The 23,661-nt window shown below is 39.6% G+C and overlaps 1 protein-coding gene across 1 annotated transcript in view; it reads left to right on the top strand.

Moving 5' to 3' along the window:
- Nucleotides 1–23,661, top strand: part of LOC309803347 (uncharacterized protein) — a 30,877-nt gene extending 7,216 nt beyond the window's left edge. The window contains exons 2-4 of the mRNA XM_082619427.1: nt 1,375–1,488; nt 17,946–18,046; nt 23,034–23,661. Of these exons, the coding sequence (XP_082475553.1) occupies nt 18,022–18,046; nt 23,034–23,518 (510 nt within the window). The 5' untranslated portion in view covers nt 1,375–1,488; nt 17,946–18,021 and the 3' untranslated portion in view covers nt 23,519–23,661. The remainder of the gene's footprint in view (nt 1–1,374; nt 1,489–17,945; nt 18,047–23,033) is intronic.

The following is a 23,661-nucleotide window of genomic DNA, read 5'->3' on the forward strand; positions in this document are numbered from 1 at the left end:
ACTGTTTCTTTAAGACTCAGCTTAGTCTTCACCTACTTTGGGAAGCTTCCCTGACCGCTCCCATCACCACCAAGACTGTACTCTTACAGTGCTCTACACACAGTTCTATACGTATTGTGAAGAGGATCAGAATTCACCACCCCAAAATATGCCACATTGGCATGGGGATTGTTTTTATTGGAAGACAAATAAGAAGCAGCAAACTCAGAAAATGCTCTCTTCCCTCCCCCATCTGAATAAAAATGAGATGTAAATTTCTCTTTGTGAAGGTCTTCCCTGCCCTCTCTCATAGCAGGAGGAAGAAAAACAACCATTACACTGCAGACAGAGAGTCAGCACCATGAATGGGTCTATACAAACAAACCTTACTAAAATCACACTTACCTTCCATCAGTTTCCCCTATATAGTTACTTTCCTGCAATCTACGACCCCTAGGAGCCCAAAATGCTTTTTCTTTGTCTTGTCACTTCTCCACAATTTCTCACCCTTTGTTAAAATGGTATATAGGACTTTGCTGGTGGCATAGTGGTTAACACTCTGCCTGCCAATGCAGGGGACAAGGGTTTGAGCCCTGGTCCAGGAAGATACCACATGCCGCGGAGCAACTAAGCCCGTGAGCCACAACTACTGAGCCTGCGTGCCACAACTACTGAAGCTCGTGCACCTAGAGCCTGAGCTCTTCAACAAGAGAAGCCACTGCAATGAGAAGCCTGCACACTGCAATGAAGAGTAGCCCCCATGCAGCAATGAAGACCCAATGCAAAAAAAAAATGGTATATAATACCCTGTGTCTAATCACCCCCGAGCCTTCATTTCTTTTCTGTGAAGATCCTCTGTATACATAAAAATTGAAATATTAACATCAAGTGAAATGTGTATGCCTTTTCTCCTGTTAATTTGCCTTTTGTCAATTTAATTTGCAAGCACCAGCTACTAAACCAAAGAGGGTAGAGAAAAGTTTTTCCTTACCCTACAATTGAAATTATCATTTATGTGCCCACCTTTGAAGAGAGAACCGTGTTTTATTCATCTTTATAACCCCAGAACCTAGCTAAGTGAATGGCATAAGGAGACATTCAATACATGTTTACTGAATGAATGAATAAATTAAATCAGAAGGAGTCTTAGAAGGCATTCTACTCAACACAGAAACATCTGTGCAACATTCTGATAGTCATTCAGTCTCTGCTAAAACATTAACAGTAATGGTGCTACTAGAGAAAATCACTCAAACATGGCAGCTGGTGCCACAAAAAATTCATGATCTCAAACTGCAACTAGATCCTAAAGGCAACCCCATAATACTACTATTGGCAGTTCTAAATTTCCACAGCTTCTACTTCAAGTTTTTTGTATTGTTTTGTTTTCAGTAGTTATTCTAAAGTGCATCTGGAAGAATAAACAAATGATAAAGGGAAGGAAGAAAGGAATGAAGGAAGGAAGGGAGAAAGAAGGAAGAAAGGGCTTCTAACAAGAAGAGTAATAAGGTGAGACTTGGTCTATCAGTTATTAATGTATATTATAAAGATGAAAAATTAAAACATTATGGTATTGACATCAGAATAGACAGATAGATGAATGGAATAGAATAGAGTCAAAAAAAGAGCTCAAGTATATACAAAGATTTAATATATTTTAGTAGCACTATTTCTTATCAATCAGTTAATCATAAACTAATTTTTTTCAATAAGTGATGTTGGAATAACTGCATAACTATTTGCACTAAGTTACACTTCTGTCATACTCCATGCACCAAAATAAATTCTAGACTTAAATGGAAAAAATCAAAACCATAAAAATATGAGAAGAAATATAGGTAATTACTTATATAACCTGGGGCAGATGAGAGCTTTTAGATATAACACTAATAGCAGAAACTAAAAAGAAAAAGATTGATTTTACATTAAAAATTTTAGGCTTTCTATCAAAAAAATCACACTAAAGATAAAGTTCAAATGTAAAGTTAAGGAAGGATGACTGAGAGTAACATATAGCTAAAAGATTGTTAGTATTAATATTGAATCTTTTCTTGTAGAAAAACTGATAAAGACAAAACAGCCAATTTACCAAATAAAGAAATTTAAATGGCCAATAAATCTATGAAAGATGATTTGTATTCATAGTAGTTAAATAACTACAATTTATTTATTTTTTGGCTGCACCTTGCAGCATGAGGGTTCTCTGGTTGGGGAACTAAGATCGAACCTGTGCCGCCTGCAGTGGAAGTGCAGAATCTTAACTACTGGACCACCAGGGAAGTACCTAAATAAATGCAATTTAAAACAGTAAGATGCCATTTTGTGCCAATCACATTGTTATTTTTAAATGCGTAAAACCCATCACTGGTGAGTGTGCAAGGAAATAGGCACTTTCTTATACCTCTGATAGGACGGTAAATTGGTACAACTGTAATGGAAAACAATTTAACATCTTGTATATACAGGTTAAAAATTACCTACCCGGGCTTCCCTGGTGGCTCAGTGGTTGGGAGTCCGCCTGCCGATGCAGGGAACACGGGTTCATGCCCTGGTCCGGGAAGATCCCACATGCCGTGGAGCGGCTGGGCCCGTGGGCCATGGCGGCTGAGCCTGCGCATCTGGAGCCTGTGCTCCGCGACGGGAGAGGCCACAGCAATGAGAGGCCCGCGTACCACAAAAATAAAATAAAATAAAATAAAAATTACCTACCCTTGGCCCAGCAATTCTGCATCTAGGAATTTTCTGCAGGAATACTTTTGGACATGTATAAGGAGTTACCTATTGAAATGTTCAGTACAGCATTAATTTTTCAAGTGCAAGCAGTTCTAAATGTCTAACAATAAGGTAGTTGGTCTTTAAAGTATAATAAATGTAGAGATTGAAATATTATACTATATTATACTGGCATAAAAAAGACTAAAAGATGTCCATGGTATATTCCTAAGTGGAAAAAAAAAAAAAGCACACTGCGTCATTGCATCCAGTTAAAAAATGGCAAAAGTCTTGAATAGACATTCCTCCAAAAAATTTGCAAATGACCAAAAAACACATGAAAATGATGTTGCACATCATTAGTCATTAGGGAAATACAATTCAAAACCGCAACAAGATACTACTTTACCACTTCACGGCTACTAGGAGAGCTATAAAAACAACAGCAACAAATGGAAAATGACAAGTGTTGGCAAGAACGTGGAGAAATTGGAACTCTCATGTATTGCTGGTAGGAGCGTAAATGCTGCTGTGGAAAATAGCTTGGCGATTCCTCAATAGGTGAAACATAGAATTGCCATGTGAGCCAGCAGTTCTGCTCCTAGGTATATACTAAATAGGTGTTCAAACAAAAAGTTACACATAAATGTTCATAGCGAAAAGATGGAAACAACTCAAATGTCCATCACCTGATAAATGGATAAACAAAATGTGGTATATATCCATATAATGGAACACTTCTTATTCCACTATGTACAACATGGATGAACCTAACAACTATGCTAAGTGAAAGAAGCCAGACACAAAAGGTCACATATTGTGTGATTCCATTTATCTGAAATATCCAGAATAGGCAAATCCATAGAAACAAAAAGCATTTTAGTGGTTGCCAGGGGCTGGGAGAAGGAGAGAATGGGGCATGACTACTTAATGGCTATGAGGTTTCCTTTTGTGATGCTAAAAGTGTTCTGGAAATACATAGTGGTAATGATTGCACAGCACTGTAAATGTACTAAATGCCACCAAATTGTCTATTTTAAAATAGTTAAAATGGTGAAATTTATATTATGTGAATTTTACCACAATACAAAAAGTGCATTACAAAACAGTAGGTATAGTTAGTTTTGTTTTTCTAGAAGTATATGCATAGGAAAAAAAGTGTAGAAGGATAAATATCAAACTACTCTGGTCATCCATGGTTGTCATTTAGGACTAATGTCCTAAATTTTCTACAATAATCCTCAATTACTTGACTCCTTTTTAAAACATGCTGTAGAATAATATTTAATGAAAGAGAGGAGCGTTCATCATGTAATGCCCTCCAAGTCCATTCATGTTGCTGCAAATGCAAAATTTCATTCTTTTTTTAAGGCTGAGTAGTATTCCACTGAATAGTTATACCATTTCTTCTTATTTGTTCATCTGTTGATAGACCTTAGGTTGCTTCCACCTCTTGGCAACTGTGAATAATGCTGCACTGGGGTGCATCCAAACCAGTATATTTGAACGAAATCAATTTTATTGTAAAAACACACATATTGCATAGAACAAAAACCTACTGGAAGTATATATGCCAACGTATTAATGGTTATATTTCAGGGGGTGATTATAGGTGAATTCTATTTACTTTTAAAAACTACATTTTCAAAATTCTTCCAGTGAAGCTGTATATATATATATATATATATATTACCTCCACAATCTGGGTTTTAATTATTTAAAGTTTTCCTGGGGGATACATGAGGATCGTGGTAGTGTGAGAAGCTCCCTTTGTCTCACCCCTTCAATTTACAACTAGTAAAACATCCCTAACTCAAGAAAATTTCCCTACCCAACACAGCAGGATGCTAGAGAGATCCACACATCTGTGCATGTGAAGGTGGGTGCATTGGAACACATAGAGGAGGCAGAAGCGGGGTGAACAGCAGAGACAGTGCCCATGATCCCAGCCCCCCGGCCACAGCAGCTGAACCCGGAGCTCCAGAGAACCCTGTGGCAGGAGGAGGGGCAGCAGGCACAGCTTCAGCCTCCTGGCTGCACCAGTGCCTATTGGCGCAGGAAACTAGGCAGCAGCACTGGTGAGGCCGAGACTCAGTCCTTCCAACCCTGGAGACGCCCACAACGCTTCCCCCTCCCCCTCCCTCACCCACAGCAGCGGCGCCTGCAAACCAAACAACCCCAGACATGGCGGAGGTGCCCATGACCCTGGATCCCCCACCAATCCTCTCCCCTCACTATGGTGGCAATGCCTGCAACCCAGTCAACCCTGGACAAGGCAAAGGTACCCCCATCCCAGTGCCCCTGGTGGCGACGCCAGCAACGCCAGAGGCACAAGCAGCTATGACAAGGCCACCAGTGACACCTCTGACAGAGGCAGTGGAAGATGGAAAGTGCCGATTCTCAAATATAGACAGAACAGCTCAGGTAAGAGAAACCAAAAACTTGTGCTATAGCGCCACCTACTGAAAAACAAAAGAAAGGCCTTCTAGTGACCAATCTGTTAAATTGTTATAATCAAAGTAAACAAAACTACCTAAAGAAGAAAGGTGTTCGCTACTTCAGATACTCTGGCAGAGGACCAATTCATCAAGCACCATAAAAGAAAACATGCTAACACAGTATCAAAAAAAAAAAAAGAAAGAAAATGACAAGTCTACAGAAATCAAAGTCACAGAAGATTTTAATCTATTAGAGAATTCGAAAATAGCTGTCATGCAGAAATTCAGCAAGAAAACACAAAAAGGAAGCTCAATGAGCTCAGGAATAAAATCAATGAACAGGGGCTTCCCTGGTGGTCCAGTGGTTAAGACTCCACCTTCCAATGCAGGGGACATGGGTTCAATCCCTGGTCACAGAACTAAGATCCCACATGCCAGGTGGTGTGGCCAAAAAAACAAATAAAATAAAATAAAATAAATGAACAGAAGGAATATTTTACCAAAGAGATTGAAACTCTAAAAAAGAACTAAGTAGGAAATCTGGAGCTGAAGAACTCAATAAATGAGATGAAAAATGCATTAGAAAGCACTGGAAATAGAGAAGACCATATGGAAGAGAAAATTCACAAGCTCAAAGACAGAAATCTAGAAATGATTCATGTAGAAGAGGAGATAGAACTAAGTTTTGTGTTTTGTTTTGTTTTTTAATGAAGAAATTCTATGAGAACTATCTAACTACCTTAGGAAAAGCAACATAAGGATAATGGGTACCCCAGAAGGAGAAGGGGGGAAGAAGGGAGCAAAAAACTTATTTAAAGGAATAATAGCTGAGAATTTTCCAAATCTGGGGAAGGAACTGGATATATACATTCATGAAGCTAATACAACACCTAATTATATCAATGAAAAAAGACCTTTTCCAAAACACATTATATTAAAACTGTCAAAAGTCAGTGACAAAGAAAGAATTTTAAAGTCATTGAGGGGAAAAAATACAGTAACCTAGAAAGATACCCCAATAGGCTATCAACGTATTTCTCAACAAAAACTCTACAGGCCAGAAGAGAGCAAAATGACATACTCAAGATACAGAAAGATAAAAACTGTCAGCCAAGAATACTCTATCCAGAAAAGTTATTCAGATATGAAGGAGAAATGAAGTCTTTCCCAGACAAACAAAAGCTGAAGGATTTCATTACCACTAGACCTATTTACAAGAAATGTTGAAAGGAGCTCTTATACCTGAAACAAGAAGGCAAAAGTACACAAAACTTTGAGTAAGGTGACAAATAGAATAAGAAAATTAGAACTCTATATCAGAATAGATTATAGATTGTTAAACAATTATAGCATAAAGGTTAAAGGGGAAAAAGTATTAAAAATAACTATAGCTACTTCAATTTGGTAATGAACTCGTAACATAAAAAAGGACAATTTGTGACAATAAAAACATGAAAGGGAAGAGGAAAAGGACAAAATCTGTATAGGCAAATGAAGACAAGATGCTATCAGCAGAAAAAGAAACTATAGTCCTAAAAAGGACTATTTTATCTATGAGATGTTTTATACAAATCTCATGGTAACCACAAAAAAAATTTGGAGCAGAGACATGAAACATGAAAAAGAGGAAACGGAAAAATATCATGGAAAACCACTAAACCAAAATGACAGACAGAAACACAAGGAAAAAGAAACAATGGAGATAAAGAGGAACCAGAAAACAAAAGGTAAAATGGCAGGACTAAGTCCTCATCTGTCAATATTCACCTTAAATGCAAATGGATTGAATTCACTAATTAAAGGACAAAGAGTGGCTGGATGGATTAAAAAATAAGACCCAACTCTATGCTGCCTCCAGGAGACTCAGCTCAGCTCTAAAGACAAACAGGCTCAAAGTGAAGGGATGGAAGATGATACTCCAAGCAAATGGCAGCCAAAAGAAAGTGGGTATAATTAATACTCATATCAGGCAAAATAGACTTCAAGAAAAAAGGTAACAAGAAATAAAGATGGACATTATATAATGACAAAGGGGACAATCCATCAAGAAGATAAAACATTTATTAATATATATGAACATAATATAGAAGCACCAAAATATATGAAGCAATTATTAATAGACCTATAAGAGAAACTGACAGTAGCACAATAATAGTTGGGGACTTTAACATCCCACTACATCAATGGATAGATTATCCAGACAGAAATTCAACAAGAAAATACCAATCTGAAATCATATGGACTTAATAGATTTATACAGAAGACCCCATTCAAAAGCAGTAGAATACACATTCTTCTCAAGTGCACATAGAACATTCTCAAGGATAGACTAGATGCTGGGATACAAAACAACTCTCAGTAAATTTAAGAAGACTGAAATCACATCAAACGTCTTTTCCCTACACAACAGTATGAAACTAGAAAGCAGTTACAAGAAGAAAGCTGGAAAAATCACAGATATTTGGAGACTGAACAACATGCTACTGAAAAACTATTGGGTCAATGAAGAAATCAAAGGAGAAATTTAAAAAATATACGAAGACAAATTAAAATATGACATACCAAAATCTATGGGATGCAGCAAAAGCAGTACTAAAAGAAAAGTGTGTGGCAATACAAGCCTACCTCAAGAAACATGAAAAATCTCAAACAATCTAACCTTACGCCTAAAGGAGCTAGAAAAGAACAAATGAAGGCCAAAGAAGGAAATAATAAAAATCAGAGCGCAATTAAATGAAATAGAGACTTAAAAGATATCAGAAAAGATCAATGAAACTAAGAGCTTGCTCTTTGAAAAGATAAAAAATAGAGAAGACTCAGACAAAATCAGAAATGAAAGAGAAATTACAACAGAAACCACAGAAATACAAAAGATTATAAGAGAATACTATGAACAGCTATAAAACAACAGTTACACAACCTAAAAAATAAATCCTTTGAATCATACAGCAAAGACTGAATCATGAAGAAATAGAAAATCTGAATAGACTGATCTATAGCAAGGAGATTGAAACAGTAATAAAAAAAACCTCCCCAAATACAAAAGTCTAGGACAAGGTGGCTTCTGTGGTGAATTCTACCAAACATTCAAAGGAGATTTAATACCAATCCTTAAACTATTCCAAAAAATCGAAGAGGAGGCAATGCTTCCTAACTCATTTTACAAGGCCATTATGCTCATACCAAAACCAGACAAGGGCAACACAAAAAAGAAAATTACAGGCCAATATCACTGATGAATATAGATGCAAACATTCTCAACAAAATATTAGCAAACCAAATACAATAATACATCTAAATGACCATGCACCATGATCAAGTGAGATACATTCCAGTTATGCAAAGATGGTTCAACATTTGCAAGTCAATCAACGTGATACACCACATTAATAAAATGAAGGATAAAAATCATATGATCATCTCAATAGATGTAGAAAAAGCATTTGACAAGATTCAACGTCCACTTACGATAAAAACTCTCAATAAATTGGGTACAGAGGGAACATACTTCAACAAAATAAAGGCCATTTATGACAAGCCCACAGCTAATACCATACTCAATGGTGAAAAACTGAAAGCTCTCTCTCTAAGATCAGGAACAAGACAAGGATACCCACTCATCCTGGGCTTTCTCCAGTTGCGGCGAGTGGGGCTACTCTTCATTGCAGTGCACAGGCTTCTAATTGCGGTGGCTTCTCTTGTTGTGGAGCACGGGCTCTGGGCATGCAGGCTTCAGTAGTTGTGGCACACGTGGGCTCAGTAGTTGTGGTGCACAGGCTTAGTTGCTCCACAGCATGTGGGATCTTCCCAGACCAGGGCTCGAACCTGCATCCCCTGCATTGGCAGGTGGACTCCTAACCACTGAGCCACCAGGGAAGTCCCCACTCTCATCATTTTTATTCAACATAGCATTGGAAGTCCTAGCCAGAGGATTTATGCAAGAAAGAGAAATAAAAAGCATCCAAATTGGAAAGGAAGAAATAAAACTGTCACTATCTGCAGATGTCATGATTTTATACACAGAAAACCCTAAAGATTCCACTAAAAAACTATTAGAGATAATAAATGAATACACTAAAGTTGCATGGTACAAAATCAGTATACAAAAATCAGTTCCATTTCTATATGCTAACAATGAACTATCAGAAAGAGAAATTAAGAAAACAATCACATTTACAATTGCAACAAAAAGAATGATATACATAGGAATAATTTTTTTTAATTTTAATTTAATTTTATTTTGCTATACAGTAGGTCCTTGTTGGTTATCCATATTCATAGGAATAAATTTAACCAAGGAGGTGAAAACCCTGTACACTGAAAACTATAAGACATTGTTGAAAGAAATTGAAAAAGACACAAAGAAATAGAACCATATTTTGTGCTTATGAATTGAAGAACAATTTTTAAATGTTCATATTACCTAAAGCAATCTACAGATTCAATGCAATCCCTTTCAAAATCCCAATGACATTTTTCACAGAAATAGAACAAAAAATTCTAAAATTTATATGGAACCACCAAAAAAAAAAAAAAAAAAAAAAACCTCAAACAGCAAAGGCAATCCTGGGAAAAAAGAACAAAGCTGGAGGTATCATACTCCCTGATTTCAAATTATACTACAAAGCTAGAGTAATCAAAACAGCATGGTAGGGACCTCCATGGTGGCACAGTGGTTAAGAATCTGCCTGTCAATGCAGGGGACATGGGTTTGAGCCCTGGTCTGGGAAGATCCCACATGCTGCAGAGTAACTAAGCCCGTGCACCACAACTACTGAGCCCACATGCCACAACTACTGAAGCCCGTGTGCCTAGAGCCTGTGCTCTGCAACAAAAGAAGCCACTGCAATGAGAAGCCTGCACACTGCAACAAAGAGCAGCTGCTGTTGGCCACAACTAGAGAAAATCCATGCACAGCAACGAAGACCCAATGCAACCAAAAATAAATAAATAAATAAAGTTATTAAAAAAAACAAAAAACCAGAAAAACCCAGCATGGTATTGGCAGAAAATCAGACATACAGATCAATGGAACAGAACTGAGAGCCCAGAAAAAAAACCCAAACATATATGAACAACTAATTTATGACAAAGGAGTCAAGAACATACAATGGGGGAACAGAAAGTCTCTTCAATAAATGGTGTTGGAAAAACTGCACAGTCACATGAAAAAGAATGAAGCTAGACCACCATGTTACACCATACACAAAAATTAACTCAAAATGGATTAACAACTTGAATGTAAGACCTGAAATCATAAAACTCCTAGAAGAAAACACAGGCAATATGCTCTTTAACATTGGTCTTAGTAATATCTTTTTGGATATGTTTTCTTAGGCAAGGGAAACAAACTCAAAAATAAACAAATGGGTAGGAATTCCCTGGTGGTCCAGTGGTTAGCACTCTGTGCTTTCATTGCCAAGGGCCTGGGTTTGATCCCTCATCAGGGAACTAAGATCCCACAATCAGCTTGGCACAGCCAAAAAATAATAATAATAGAATAAACAAATGGGACAACATCAAGCTAAAAACATCTGCCTAGCAAAGGAAACCATCAGCAAAACAAAGACAGCCTACTGAATGGGAGAAGACTTTTGCAAATCATATATCTGATAATGGGTTAATATTCAAAATATATAAAGAACACATGCAACTCAACAAAAACAAAAAAAAACCTGATTTAAAAATGGGTGGAGGCTATGAATAGACATTTTCCAAAGAAGACATACAGATGGCCAACAGGCAAATGAAAATAAATTCAACATCACTAATTATTAGGGAAATACAAATCAAAACCACAATGAGATATCACCTCACACCTGTCAGAATGGCTATTATCAAAAAGACAAGCAATAACAAGTGTTGGAGAGGATGTGGAGCAAAGGGAACCCCCATACACTGTTGGTGGGAATGTAAATTGGTGCAGCCACTGTGGAAAATAGTATAGAGATTCCTCAAAAAATTAAGAATAGATCTGCTATATGATTCAGGCATTCCACTTCTGGGTATTCAAAGAAAACAAAAACACTAATTTGAAAAGATATACGTACCTCTATGTTTATTGCAGCATTATTTACAGTAGCCAAGATATGGAAACAACCTATGTTCTTATCGATGGATGAATGGGTAAAGATGTGGTATATATATACCATTCAGCCATAAAAAGATGAAATCTTGCCATCTGGACAACATGGATGGACCTTGAGGGTATTATGCTAAGTGAAATAAGTCAGATGGAGAAAGACAACTATCGTATGATTTCACTCATGTGGAATATAAAAAATAAATAAATAAATGAACAAACAAAACAAAACAAGGGGACTTCCCTGGCAGTCTAGTGGTTAAGACTCCACCCTTCCACTGTAATTGATGAGGGTTCAATCCCTGGTCCAAGAACTAAGATCCCACATGCCACATGGCATGGCCAAACAAACCCAAACAAACAAACAAAAAAACCTCAAAAAACCCACATAGACACAGAGAACAGATTGGTGGTTACTAGTTGGGAAGGGGGTTGAGAGGGAGGGTGAAATAAGTAAGTGGGGTCAACTGTACAGTGATGAATAGAAACTAGACTTTTGGTGGAAGGCACACTGTTGTGTATTCAGAAGTCAAATTATAATGTTGTACACATGAAACTTACCTCAATTTAAAAAAATAAAATAAAATAAATATGCCATTTCCCAATCAAACTGAAAAAGGAAAGTTACATCAACTTGAAGCGGAAAAAAAAGTTTTCCTTATATTGAGGCCAAAACTCGTTTTACTTGTTAAATGAAACCTTTAGTTGGGGAAAAATTGATAGAGTTTTAAAGGTAAGTAACACCAAAGAATCTGGAAACTACTAAAATTATGATGGAAGAGAACATTCAGAGAGACAAGTAAGCATGTGCTTAGAAAGGAAAAAATCTCTTTTATAGCTGAGTCAAAGATGTTGTTATTGCAGGGGAGAAATACCTTTCAAAAAGAGAAAGGCAAGCAAAGAAAAGAGAATAAGGATGCAACAGAATCATATTAAGAGGTACAGAGTAGAAGTTCCTTTTGCAATAGATTGTAACAAACAGTGCCAGGGAATTAAAAAAGAACTCAGGAAGAAATTAGAAAACTATTGACCGAATCTGTGATCTCTGACTACAGCTGCCAACTGGGTTGCAAGACATATGGGTTGCAAGTGTGGTTTGTGTTCATGAAAAAGCCTTCAGAAGGGGTCTGAGAAAATAGCAGTTATGAGCAGTCATGTAGCATTTATAATAATAATAATTATTATTTTCTTTCTTTTTTAAAAATTTATTTATTTTTGGCTGCATTGGGTCTTCGTTGCTGTGCGCAGGCTTTCTCTAGTTGTGGAGAGCGGGGGCTACTTTTCATTGTGGTGCACATGCTTCTCGTTGTGGTGGCTTCTCTTGTGGAGCACGGGCTCTAGGCACGCGGGCTTCAGTAGTTGTGGCATGCGGGCTCAGTAGTTGTGGCTCATGGGCTCTAGAGCACAGGCTCAGTAGTTGTGGCTCACGGGCTTAGTTGCTCCGTGGCATGTGGGATCTTCCCTGACCAGGGATCAGACCCATGTCCCCTGCATTGGCAGATGGATTCTTAACCACTGCACCACCAGGGAAGCCCCCAATACCTTATTTCTAATGATAATATTAACATGTGCCTTTGTCACGCTTACTCTGTGCTTGACCCTGTCTTAAGCACTTCTAGTGTTTTAACTCACTTAATCCTCACAACATCCCTAAAAAGCAGGCATTATTATCCTTTTTTACAGTTAAGGAAAATAAAGCACAAGAAAGTTAAGGTCACACAGTTAGTCAGTAAAGAGCCAATTCACATCCAGGAGTCCCTGATCTAGAGTTCAGGCACCTTAACCACTGTTACACTGCCTCTACAGCCAAAACATCCCCTCCAGCTGTGGTTCACAAAGGACAGTCCTTTCAGGAAGTCCAGGAGGTCAAAACTATTTTCAAAATAATACTAAGATTTTTTTTCTTCCTTTTTCATTCTCATGTTTTTATGAGTACACAGAGGAAATTTCCAGAGGCTACAGGAAGTGTGATGACATCATCACTCTAGATAATAGAAAATGTGTTTGTATAGTCTTGTGTTTTCTGGAATTTTCTAAGGCAAGCTGTTTGGGATCCTGAAACCAAAAAATTTGAGAACCATTGCCCTAAGGTAAAGTGTTCTCTGGTTTCTTAAGGAATAATCAAGACTGATTGCCATAATTTATTTATTCATTCATTCATTCAATAATTATTGAGCACTACATTCCAGGTATTGTGCCAGGTGTGGGGATTACAGTGGTGGGCAAGAGTGCCATGGTCCCTTGACTCATGGAGTTTGGTGAGATGGTCCTAAAACATTAGGGTGCATGGGAATTACTTGGTAAATTAATTAAAAGTACAAATTTAAATGCTGATTCATTTTTTAGGGGATGGGACTCAGGAATTTTTATTTTTTTAAAAAACAGCTGTTAAGTCAATTCTGAAGCAAAATATCCACTAACTACACATTGGAAAACACTGGTCTAGTGGTTGTTTAGCTTGAAGAGAAAATTTGGGGAAATGAAAGTGATCTCCATATATAAAGACCTGTGTGACTCCAGAGAGCAGACTAGATACCAGTAAGCAAAGCTAATCTGGAGGCAGATTTCCATCTAGTATTAGTTAGGAATGGTCTTCCACGTGAGGCAGAGAATTCCCAATTAACTGCAAGTTTTGAGTCAGCTAGAGGGCCATACCATAGACATCATCATAAAAATTCTTACATTGGGTGTGGAATTTTTCTATATGACCTGTAAGCATGAGGGAATTTTATAAGAACCAAAAGGAAGGGCTGATAAAAGTCACAACTAATTTAATGCACTATTTTAACCACTAACTTTCTCCAAAAAACTATGTCAACTCAGATGATAATACAAATTCCAAAGTGACCACTTAGGTTACGACAGACTACAAGGGCTGGCTAAAGTTCAAGAACTTTGAAAATGAGAGGATGAGGACTTTGGGAATGAGGAAAAAGTGGAAGCAGCTTCCCAGACCTTCCCTTGTTCCTCATGGGGCTGCGCCCAAAGTTCAGTGTAGCAGTAAGGGCCTTACCTCTGCAGTAAGAACCAAGAACAGCATTCTTCCATCTTGGGAGAGGAGTTCTGTCAGGCTTCATCATCCCAGCTAACACCTGAGTTCCAGGTTCATAGATCCTTTCTGTGCCATAGAAATATAATCTAACTAAGAAACCCATACAAAACATTTTATGTAACTTAGCTACTTGCAAGTTTCATCTCTTGCTGGCAATTAGGCCTACTAGAGATTTCAGTACAGCAAACCTAGCCATGGCCTATATACTGTACATGACCTACCTGCACGTGCATTACCCCTTGGAAGCAAACACTATTATCCACATTTTAGAGATGAACTAGAATTAAGTTTATGACTCATTTCATATTTTACTGAGAAAATAGGAAAATCTAACTAAAAACTACTTCGTCTTCTTCACCAAGCTACCGAACTACCTGGGCCTATACCCGTCTGCCTTCTTTCCTGTTACAATGGATGAACTATTCTCACTACCATCTAAGGCCAATCCCCTCATTTGTGTACAAGACTCCAAACCCTTTTCCTTACTCACGGGCTCTGCTCTTCTAGTTATACCCTCTCTCTTCTGCGCCATCAATTTCTTCCTCTATAGCCTACAAATATGTTATAGTAACTCCCATCTTTGGAGAAAAAAAAAATTTGTTTCTACCATGACACTGCCTATTTTCTCTGCTCTCTTATGTCAATGTCAGTGTGAATTATGTTTAGTCACATATAACACAAAATCCAGAATAGAGTAGTATATATAAGGCAGGGTTTGTTTTCTTTTATATAAAGGAAGCTCAGAGGTAGATATTATGGGTTCATATTGTCCCTAGGGACCCAAGCTCCTCTGTCTTCCTGCTCTGCCATCCTTAGCGTAAAACTTCCAGCCTCAATATTACCTCATGACCCAATATGGCTACTGTACTCCAGACATTTTATCTATGTCCCAGGAAAATAGAAGTAGAAAATTGGAGGAGGGAAAAAAGAAGTAAATCCTAGGCTTTCCTCTGCACCACTGTACTGAAAATGCTTTTGCGAATTTCACCAGTTACTTCCATATTTTCAAATTTCATATTAAATTTTCTGTTCTCATCCTATTGAACTCTCAGCAACATGGGACATACTAACCCCTCCTTAGTTTTGAAACAATGCTTTCATCTGACATCAGAGACTCCACATTCTCCTGGTTTCTTTGTACTTCATTGGCTGCTGCTTCTTAATTTCCTTTACTGGATCCTCCTTCTCTTCCCAATCTCTAAAGATCAGTTGCCTCAGGCTTCATTTCTTGGTCCTCTTCTTTATATACTCTGTTTCCCTAATGATCTCATTCAGTCCCATGACTTTAAATACTCTCTATATACTGCTGATCGCATCAGTTTATATCTCCAGACATGACTCTGTCCTGAATCCTAGACTCATATATTATCTCCACTTGGATGCCTAATAGGGATCTCAAGTATAACATGACCAGAACAGGACTTCTAATTCCTACCTTTAAAAAAAAATCTTCTCTTCCCCCTCAATCTTTCCCATTTCAATTAATGGCACTACCATTCACACAGTTCTGCTGGACAAAAACCTCAGAGTCATCCTTGATTACTTATTTTCCTCCCCTTCCTCATCCAATCCTTTAGAAAGTCTGGTCTACTTAATGTCCAAAATGTATCTCCAATCCAATAACCTCTTATACCGCCAACATTCTTGCCCACACCATCATTGCCTCTCATCTGGTTTATTATAATAACCTCTAACCCTTTCCCTTCCTCCAGGCTTGTTTCCACTGATGGTCAGGGTTAATAGTTACAAAAAACAGAAACTAACCACTGATTTAAGCAGAAAAAGAAATAATTTGAAGGAATATGGGCAGGGAATTTGGAGGTAAACTGGTGTGCAGCATTGGTAGGGAGGATAAGAGAACACAGCAGATAAAATCATGACATGCCATGCATGGAAACAACCCCCATGGATACCATCGCCAGTGGTCTAGGATGCTGCCACTAGTTTTACCATGAAGGGGCAGGCAGTGACTGTCTCAAAGCAACTCTGCAGAAGGAAAGAGCAGAACTTTAAGAAGCTTTTCTTCACCTACCTTCTCACTGCTACCCTCCACCATAGTGTAGCCCCCAGTCTCTCTTTCTCTCCTCGATACCCATCTTCTTCCCCCCTTCCCACACACTCTAATTCAAGATAGACTTTTTAGTTTCCCTAAGGGTTTCTCACAGAGGTAGTGATTATGGTGGTTCATTCATGGACTCTATGCTTCCCTCTTACTTTACATTTTCTCCACGGTTGATTTTAGAGGAAAAAGCCAGTGACCTGAGCTTATTTGCCAGTTGCTGGTGTTTTCTGGTTCTTTACAAGTTCCTGTAGTTATTGGAGGAGGTTACTGCATTGTTATTGAAAGGAGGGGTTGGCCCAGAGGTATTTTTAACCCCCCAATTGTACAACTTATAGGAGGCTGATTTAGTGTCATCGATGCAATAATCCCTGGGAAAGGATCTGGAATACATTGTGGATTCACGTTCATCTTAATTAACTCAACGAATACTTAGGTGGTTATTGTAAGCTAGGTGTGGTGCTGTGTACTAGGGGAAAAAAAAAAAGGAATTGTCCCTGCCCTCTAGTGGAGGAGGAGAGGAATTACCTATTATAATTATAATATTGTAAATAAAGATAATTACATACCTTAATAGAGACATGCACAGGGTCATTAAGTATATAGGATCCTTGGCAAAGTGCTGTTTCATGGAAAGGTAACATGTGAGCAGGGAACTTGAAGAATGTGTAGGAGTTTTCAAAGAAAGCAAACAGAAGGAAAATGTTACAAGCAAAGAAAAAGTACAGTATGAGGCAAAGAAAAAAGGCTTGAGAAAGCATGGGAAAATACAAAATAGATCAGTATTTCTAGAACATAAACTGAATGAAAATAGGTGCTGTAATTCATCGCTGATAGGTGTGTAAATTCGTTCGACTCTTCAGGAAGGCTATTTAGCAATAACTCAAAATATTAAATACATATACTATTTGGTCAGGAATACGTATCCTCCAGCATTGTTTGTAATAGCAAAAGATTTGAAACCACCTAAATATCCATGAAAGAGGGAATTGGTTAAATAAATGGTAGGATATCCAAACAATGGAAGAGTATGAAGTTATAAAAAAGAATGAAGCAGATCTGTAGGTACTAATATGAACTAGTTTTCAAGACATACATTGTTAAATGAAAAAATCTGGGTGCTGAGCACTGTGAATACAACATTATAATCTTTGATTGTTTGTTGGAGGGGGCGGGGCGACTTCACACAGATGCATAGAATATCTGGATGAGTTCACAAGGAATAGGTAACAGGAGCTGCCCCCTGAAGATAGGAACTGGGGATCTGGGGTGGGAGGCAGTGACTGACAGGTTCTAAAATGGTCCCAAATCATCTCTGCCTCCTAACACTCATGCCCATTGTAATCCGTTCCCCTTCGAGTGTGGATAGGATCTGCAACTTGTTTCTAGACAATAGAACACAACAAAAGTGATGGATGTCACTTCTATGATTATGTTAAATAGGACTGTAATTTCCATCTTGCTAGCAGACTCTACTGAACCTCACACTTGCTGGATTTTATAAAGTAAACAGCCATTCAGAGAGGTCATATGCTAAGGAACTGAGGATACCTCTGGCTGGTAACCCACAAGCACAAGGAACAAATCCTGCAACAATGACGTTAGCTTGGTATCCTTTCCCAGTTGAACCTCAGATGAGACTCCAGTCCTGGCCGATAACTTAATTGCAGCTTGTGAGACCCTAAAGCAGACGACCCAGATGAGCCACCACACCCAGGACTCAGGTGAGTGATGCTCATATTCCTGATGCACAGAAAATGATATAATAAATGTGTGTTGTTTTAAGCTTCTAAGTTCACAGTAATTCATTAACACAGGGTTAGATAACTAACACAGAACCTGATTTATTTTTCTTGTAATACATTTTTAGTGTTTTTAATCATGTGCCTGTAAAACCTACTTAAACAGACTTATTTTTCTTGTAATACATTTTTTAACATCTTTATTGGAGTATAATTGCTTTACAATGGTGTGTTTCTGCTTTATAACAAAGTGAATCAGTTATACATATACATATGTTCCCATATCTCTTCCCTCTTGTGTCTCCTTCCCTCCCACGCTCCTTATCCCACCCCTCTAGGTGGTCACAAAGCACGGAGCTGACCTCCCTGTGCTATGTGGCTGCTTCCCACTAGCTATCTATTTTACATTTGGTAGTGTATATATGTCCATGCCACTCTCTCACTTTGTCCCAGCTTACCCTTCCCCCTCCCCATGTCCTCAAGTCCATTCTCTAGTAGGTCTGCGTCTTTATTCCTGTCCTGACCCTAGGTTCTTCATAACCATTTTTTCTTTTTTTTAGATTCCATATTTATGTGTTAGCATACAGTATTTGTTTTTCTCTTTCTGACTTACTTCACTCTGTATGACAGACTCTAGGTCCATCCACCTCACTACAAATAACTCAATTTCGTTTCTTTTATGGCTGAATAATATTCCATTGTATATATGTGCCACATCTTCTTTACCCATTCATCTGTTGATGGACACTTAGGTTGCTTCCATGTCCTGGCTATTGTAAATAGAGCTGCAACGAACATTGTGGTACATGTCTCTTTTTGAATTATGGTTTTCTCAGGGTATATGCCCAGTAGTGGGATTGCTGGGTCATATGGTAGTTCTAGTTGTAGTTTTTTAAGGAACCTCCATACTGTTCTCCATAGTGGCTGTATCAATTTACATTCCCACCAACAGTGCAAGAGGGTTCCCTCTTCTCCACACCCTCTCCAGCATTTATTGTTTGTAGATTTTTCAATGATGGCCATTCTGACTGGTGTGAGGTGATACCTCATTGTAGTTTTGATTTGCATTTCTCTAATGATTAATGATGTTGAGCATTCTTTCATGTGTTTGTTGACAATCTGTATATCTTCTGTGGAGAAATGTCTATTTAGGTCTTCTGCCCATTTTTGGATTGGGTTGTTTGTTTTTTTGATATTGAGCTGCTTGTAAATTTTGGAGATTAATCCTTTGTCAGTTGCTTCATTTGCAAATATTTTCTCCCATTCTGAGGGTTGTCTTTTCGTCTTGTTTATGGTTTCCTTTGCTGTGCAAAAGCTTTTAAGTTTCATTAGGTCCCATTTGTTTATTTTTGTTTTTATTTCCATTTCTCTAGGAGGTGGATCAAAAAGGATCTTGCTGTGATTTATGTCATAGAGTGTTCTGCCTATGTTTTCCTCTAAGAGTTTGATACTGTCTGGCCTTACATTTAGGTCTTTAATCCATTTTGAGTTTATTTTTGTGTATGGTGTTAGGTAGTGTTCTAATTTCATTCTTTTACATGTAGCTGTCCAGTTTTCCCAGCACCACTTATTGAAGAGGATGTCTTTTCTCCATTGTATATTCTTTCCTCCTTTGTAGTAAATTAGGTGACCATATGTGTGTGGGTTTACCTCTGGGCATTCTATCCTGTACCATTGATCTATATTTCTGTTTTTGTGCCAGTACCAGACTGTCTTGATTACTGTAGCTTTGTAGTATGGTCTGAAGTCAGGGAGCCTGATTCCTCCAGCTCCATTTTTCTTTCTCAAGATTGCTTTGCCTATTCGGGGTCTTTTTTGTTTCCATACAAATTGTGAAATTTTTTGTTCTAGTTCTGTGAAAAATGCCAGTGGTAGTTTGATAGGGATTGCATTGAATTTGTAGATTGCTTTAGGTAGTATAGTCATTTTCACAATGTTGATTCTTCCAATCCAAGAGCATGGTATATCTCTCCATCTGTTTGTATCATCTTAGTTTTTTTCATCAGTGTCTTATAGTTTTCTGCATACAGGTCTTTTGTCTCCTTAGGTTTATTCCTAGGTATTTTATTCTTTTTGTTGCAGTGGTAAATGGGTGTGTTTTCTTAATTTCTCTTTCAGAGTTTTCATCATTAGTGTATCGGAATGCAAGAGATTTTTGTGCATTAATTTTGTAACCTGCTACTTTACCAAATTCATTGATTAGCTCTAGTAGTTTTCTGGTAGCATCTTTAGGATTCTCTATGTATAGTATCATGTCATCTGCAAACAGTGACAGATTTACTTCTTCTTTTCCAATTTGGCTTTCTTTCTTTTTTTTTTTTTTTTTTTTTTTTTTGCTGTCCACGGGCCTCTCACTGTTGTGGCCTCTCCATTGCGGAGCACAGGCTCCGGACGTGCAGGCTCAGCTGTCATGGCTCACAGGCCCAGCTGCTCCGTGGCATGTGGGATCTTCCCGGACCAGGGCACGAACCCGCATCCCCTGCATCGGCAGGCGAACTCTCAACCACTGCGCCACCAGGGAAGCCCTTTTCTTTTTTTTTTTTTTTTTTTTTTTTTTTCTATACACGTGTTTTATTTTATAGAAAATTATTTTAAAAGCAACTAGATAGATAATATAATTTAATTAAAAAACATAAACGTCAAATATATAGATACATATTGAACATATAGAACATAGATATATAAATAATAGATAAAACTGTAGCTAAAACTAATACTCAATCTGCACAATGAAACAACCGAGCTTTTATTAAATGAAGAGGCCTCAGGAGACTAGAAGTGATGTCGCTCCCGATCTTGGTTCAGATGACGCTCCTGGGCTCCAGGTCCAGGCCTTTACAGGAGTGAGACCAGAACCTTTTCACCCCCAGCCCTCCACGTTCATGCTTCCTCTTCCTGGGCTTCCTCTTCAGCAGAAAGGAATTCCTCAAAAAGTTCTCTCCAGAAGGGGGACAGAGAATATCTTGACATCATCCACATGTTGCTCTCTTTGTCACAAACGTCGTCATCTGTATCCTTTTCCTTATCACAGCCACAAATGTTATCCAAAGTCGATTCTGAGAGTTGTTCGCTACGTGAATCGTCATCAGCATCACTGCTATGTATGCTCTCCACCATGCATTCTGAGAGTTGTTCCCTACGTGAATCATCATCAGCATCGCTGCTATGTATGCTCTCCACGATCCATTTGTTTTCACGTTCTGTGAAGGCCACCTTGATTTTCCACGGAGGCTTTTCTTCTGTCCTATCACGGTGCAGGTCATCCGCCACATCCTCAGGGAGACCTGTATCCTTTTCCTTATCGCGGCCACAAATGCTATCCAAAGTCGATACTGAATCGTCATCAAAATCGCTGCTATGTATGCTCTCCACGATCCATTCGTTTTCACGTTCTGGGAAGGCCACCTTGGGGATCCACGGAGGCTTTTCTTCTGTCCTATCACGCTGCAGGTCATCCGCCACATCCTCAGGGAGAGCTGAGAGTTGTTCCCTATGTGAATCGTCCTCAGCATTACTGCTATGTAGGCTCTCCAAGATCCATTCGTTTTCACGTTCTGGGAAGGCCACCTTGGGGATCCACGGAGGCTTTTCTTCTGTCCTATCACGCTGCAGGTCATCCGCCACATCCTCAGGGAGAGCTGAGAGTTGTTCGCTACGGGAATCGTCATCAGCATCACTGCTATGTATGCTCTCCACGATCCATTCGTTTTCACGTTCTGGGAAGGCCACCTTGATTTTCCACGGAGGCTTTTCTTCTGTCCTATCATGGTGCAGGTCATCTGCCACATCCTGAGGGAGAGCTGTATCCTTTTCCTTATCACGGCCACAAATCCTCTTCAAAGTCAATTCTGAATCGTCATCAAAATCGCTGCTATGTATGCTCTCCACGATCCATTCGTTTTCACGTTCTGGGAAGGCCACCTTGGGGATCCACGGAGGCTTTTCTTCTGTCCTATCACGCTGCAGGTCATCCGCCACATCCTCAGGGAGAGCTGAGAGTTGTTCGCTACGTGAATCGTCATCAGCATCACTGCTATGTATGCTCTCCACCATGCATTCTGAGAGTTGTTCGCTACGTGAATCGTCATCAGCAACGCTGTTATGTATGCTCTCCACGATGCATTCTGAGAGTTGTTCGCTACGTGAATCGTCATCAGCATCGCTGTTATGTATGCTCTCCACGATGCATTTGTTTTTACGTTCTGTGAAGGCCACATTGATTTGCCACGGAGGCTTTTCTTCTGTCCTATCACGGTGCAGGTCATCCGCCACATCCTCAGGGAGACCTGAGAGTTGTACCCTATGTGAATCGTCCTCAGCATCACTGCTATGTATGCTCTCCAAGATCCATTCGTTTTCACGTTCTGGGAAGGCCACCTTGATTTTCCATGGAGGCCTTTCTTCTGTCCTATCACGGTGCAGGTCATCCACCGAAACCTCAGGGAGAGCGGTTTTGTTTGCTGTCCAATCCACCCTGGAGGTAGCAGGAGCCACTTTAATTGTCCTCACATGGGGCAGTTTCTCCAACAGGTCCTCAGGGGGCTCTTCAGCTGGGTCAATTATAGGGTGCATCCTAAAATGTGGCCGGATGCCGATCTTTTTCAGCCAGCCTGGGGTTGATATTCTTGACCTCTGATGAGTGTTTCTTCTTCTCGCATTCTGGGAGCAGCATCCGTTTTCACGTTCTGGGAAGGCCACCTTGGGGATCCACGGGGGCTTTTCTTCTGTCCTAGCACGGTGCAGGTCATCCACCGAAACCTCAGGGAGAGCGGTTTTGTTTGCTGTCCAATCCACCCTGGAGGTAGCAGGAGCCACTTTAATTGTCCTCACATGGGGCAGTTTCTCCAACAGGTCCTCAGGGGGCTCTTCAGCTGGGTCATTTATAGGGTGCATCCTAAAATGTGGCCAGCCTGGGGTTGATATTCTTGACCTCTGATGAGTGTTTCTTCTTCTCGCATTCTGGGAGCAGCATCCTGTCTCGACAAGCCATGGCTGGAAGAAGCTCTGGATACAAATCAGGGGCAGCGGGTGCTCAGGAGCGGCGCCAAGTGCACCCCGCGGAGGCAGTCGGCCTTAAGTCCAGCGGGGCATCCCGCAGGGAAGCGCGCACAGAGGGCAGAGGCACCAAGTCCTGCAGCGTGCACAGGTCCTCAGAGCGCGGAAAGAAGTCGGCCGCGCTGTCCCGGCGCAGCTTCACCGAGTGATCATGGCCCAAGCACGGCCTCGGCCTCGGGAACGCTGGCTGCGGACACGATGGCCACACCCGCCTGGGGGCCCCGGCCCCTCGGGCGCCCACCGCCTGGCGGCTGCGGCCCCGCAGCCTGCACAGGACCGGCGTCGCAGCCAGAAGACATAGGGCCACGGGCCCCAGCTACGCCGACCCCCCCATGCCGCGCTCCAGAGACCCCGCGCGGCCTGGTGTTGGCGCAGGCATCTGGGAAGCCCTTTTCTTGATGAGTCTGGCTAGTGGTTTATCAATTTTGTTTATCTTCTCAAAGAGCCAGCTTTTAGTTTTATTGATCTTTGCTATTGTTTCCTTCATTTCTTTTTCATTTATTTCTGATCTGATCTTTATGATTTCTTTCCTTCTGCTAACT

Source organism: Mesoplodon mirus (genome assembly GCF_964341445.2).
Source record: "Mesoplodon mirus genome assembly, chromosome: 4".
In the NCBI taxonomy this organism is placed as follows: Eukaryota; Metazoa; Chordata; class Mammalia; order Artiodactyla; family Ziphiidae; genus Mesoplodon; species Mesoplodon mirus.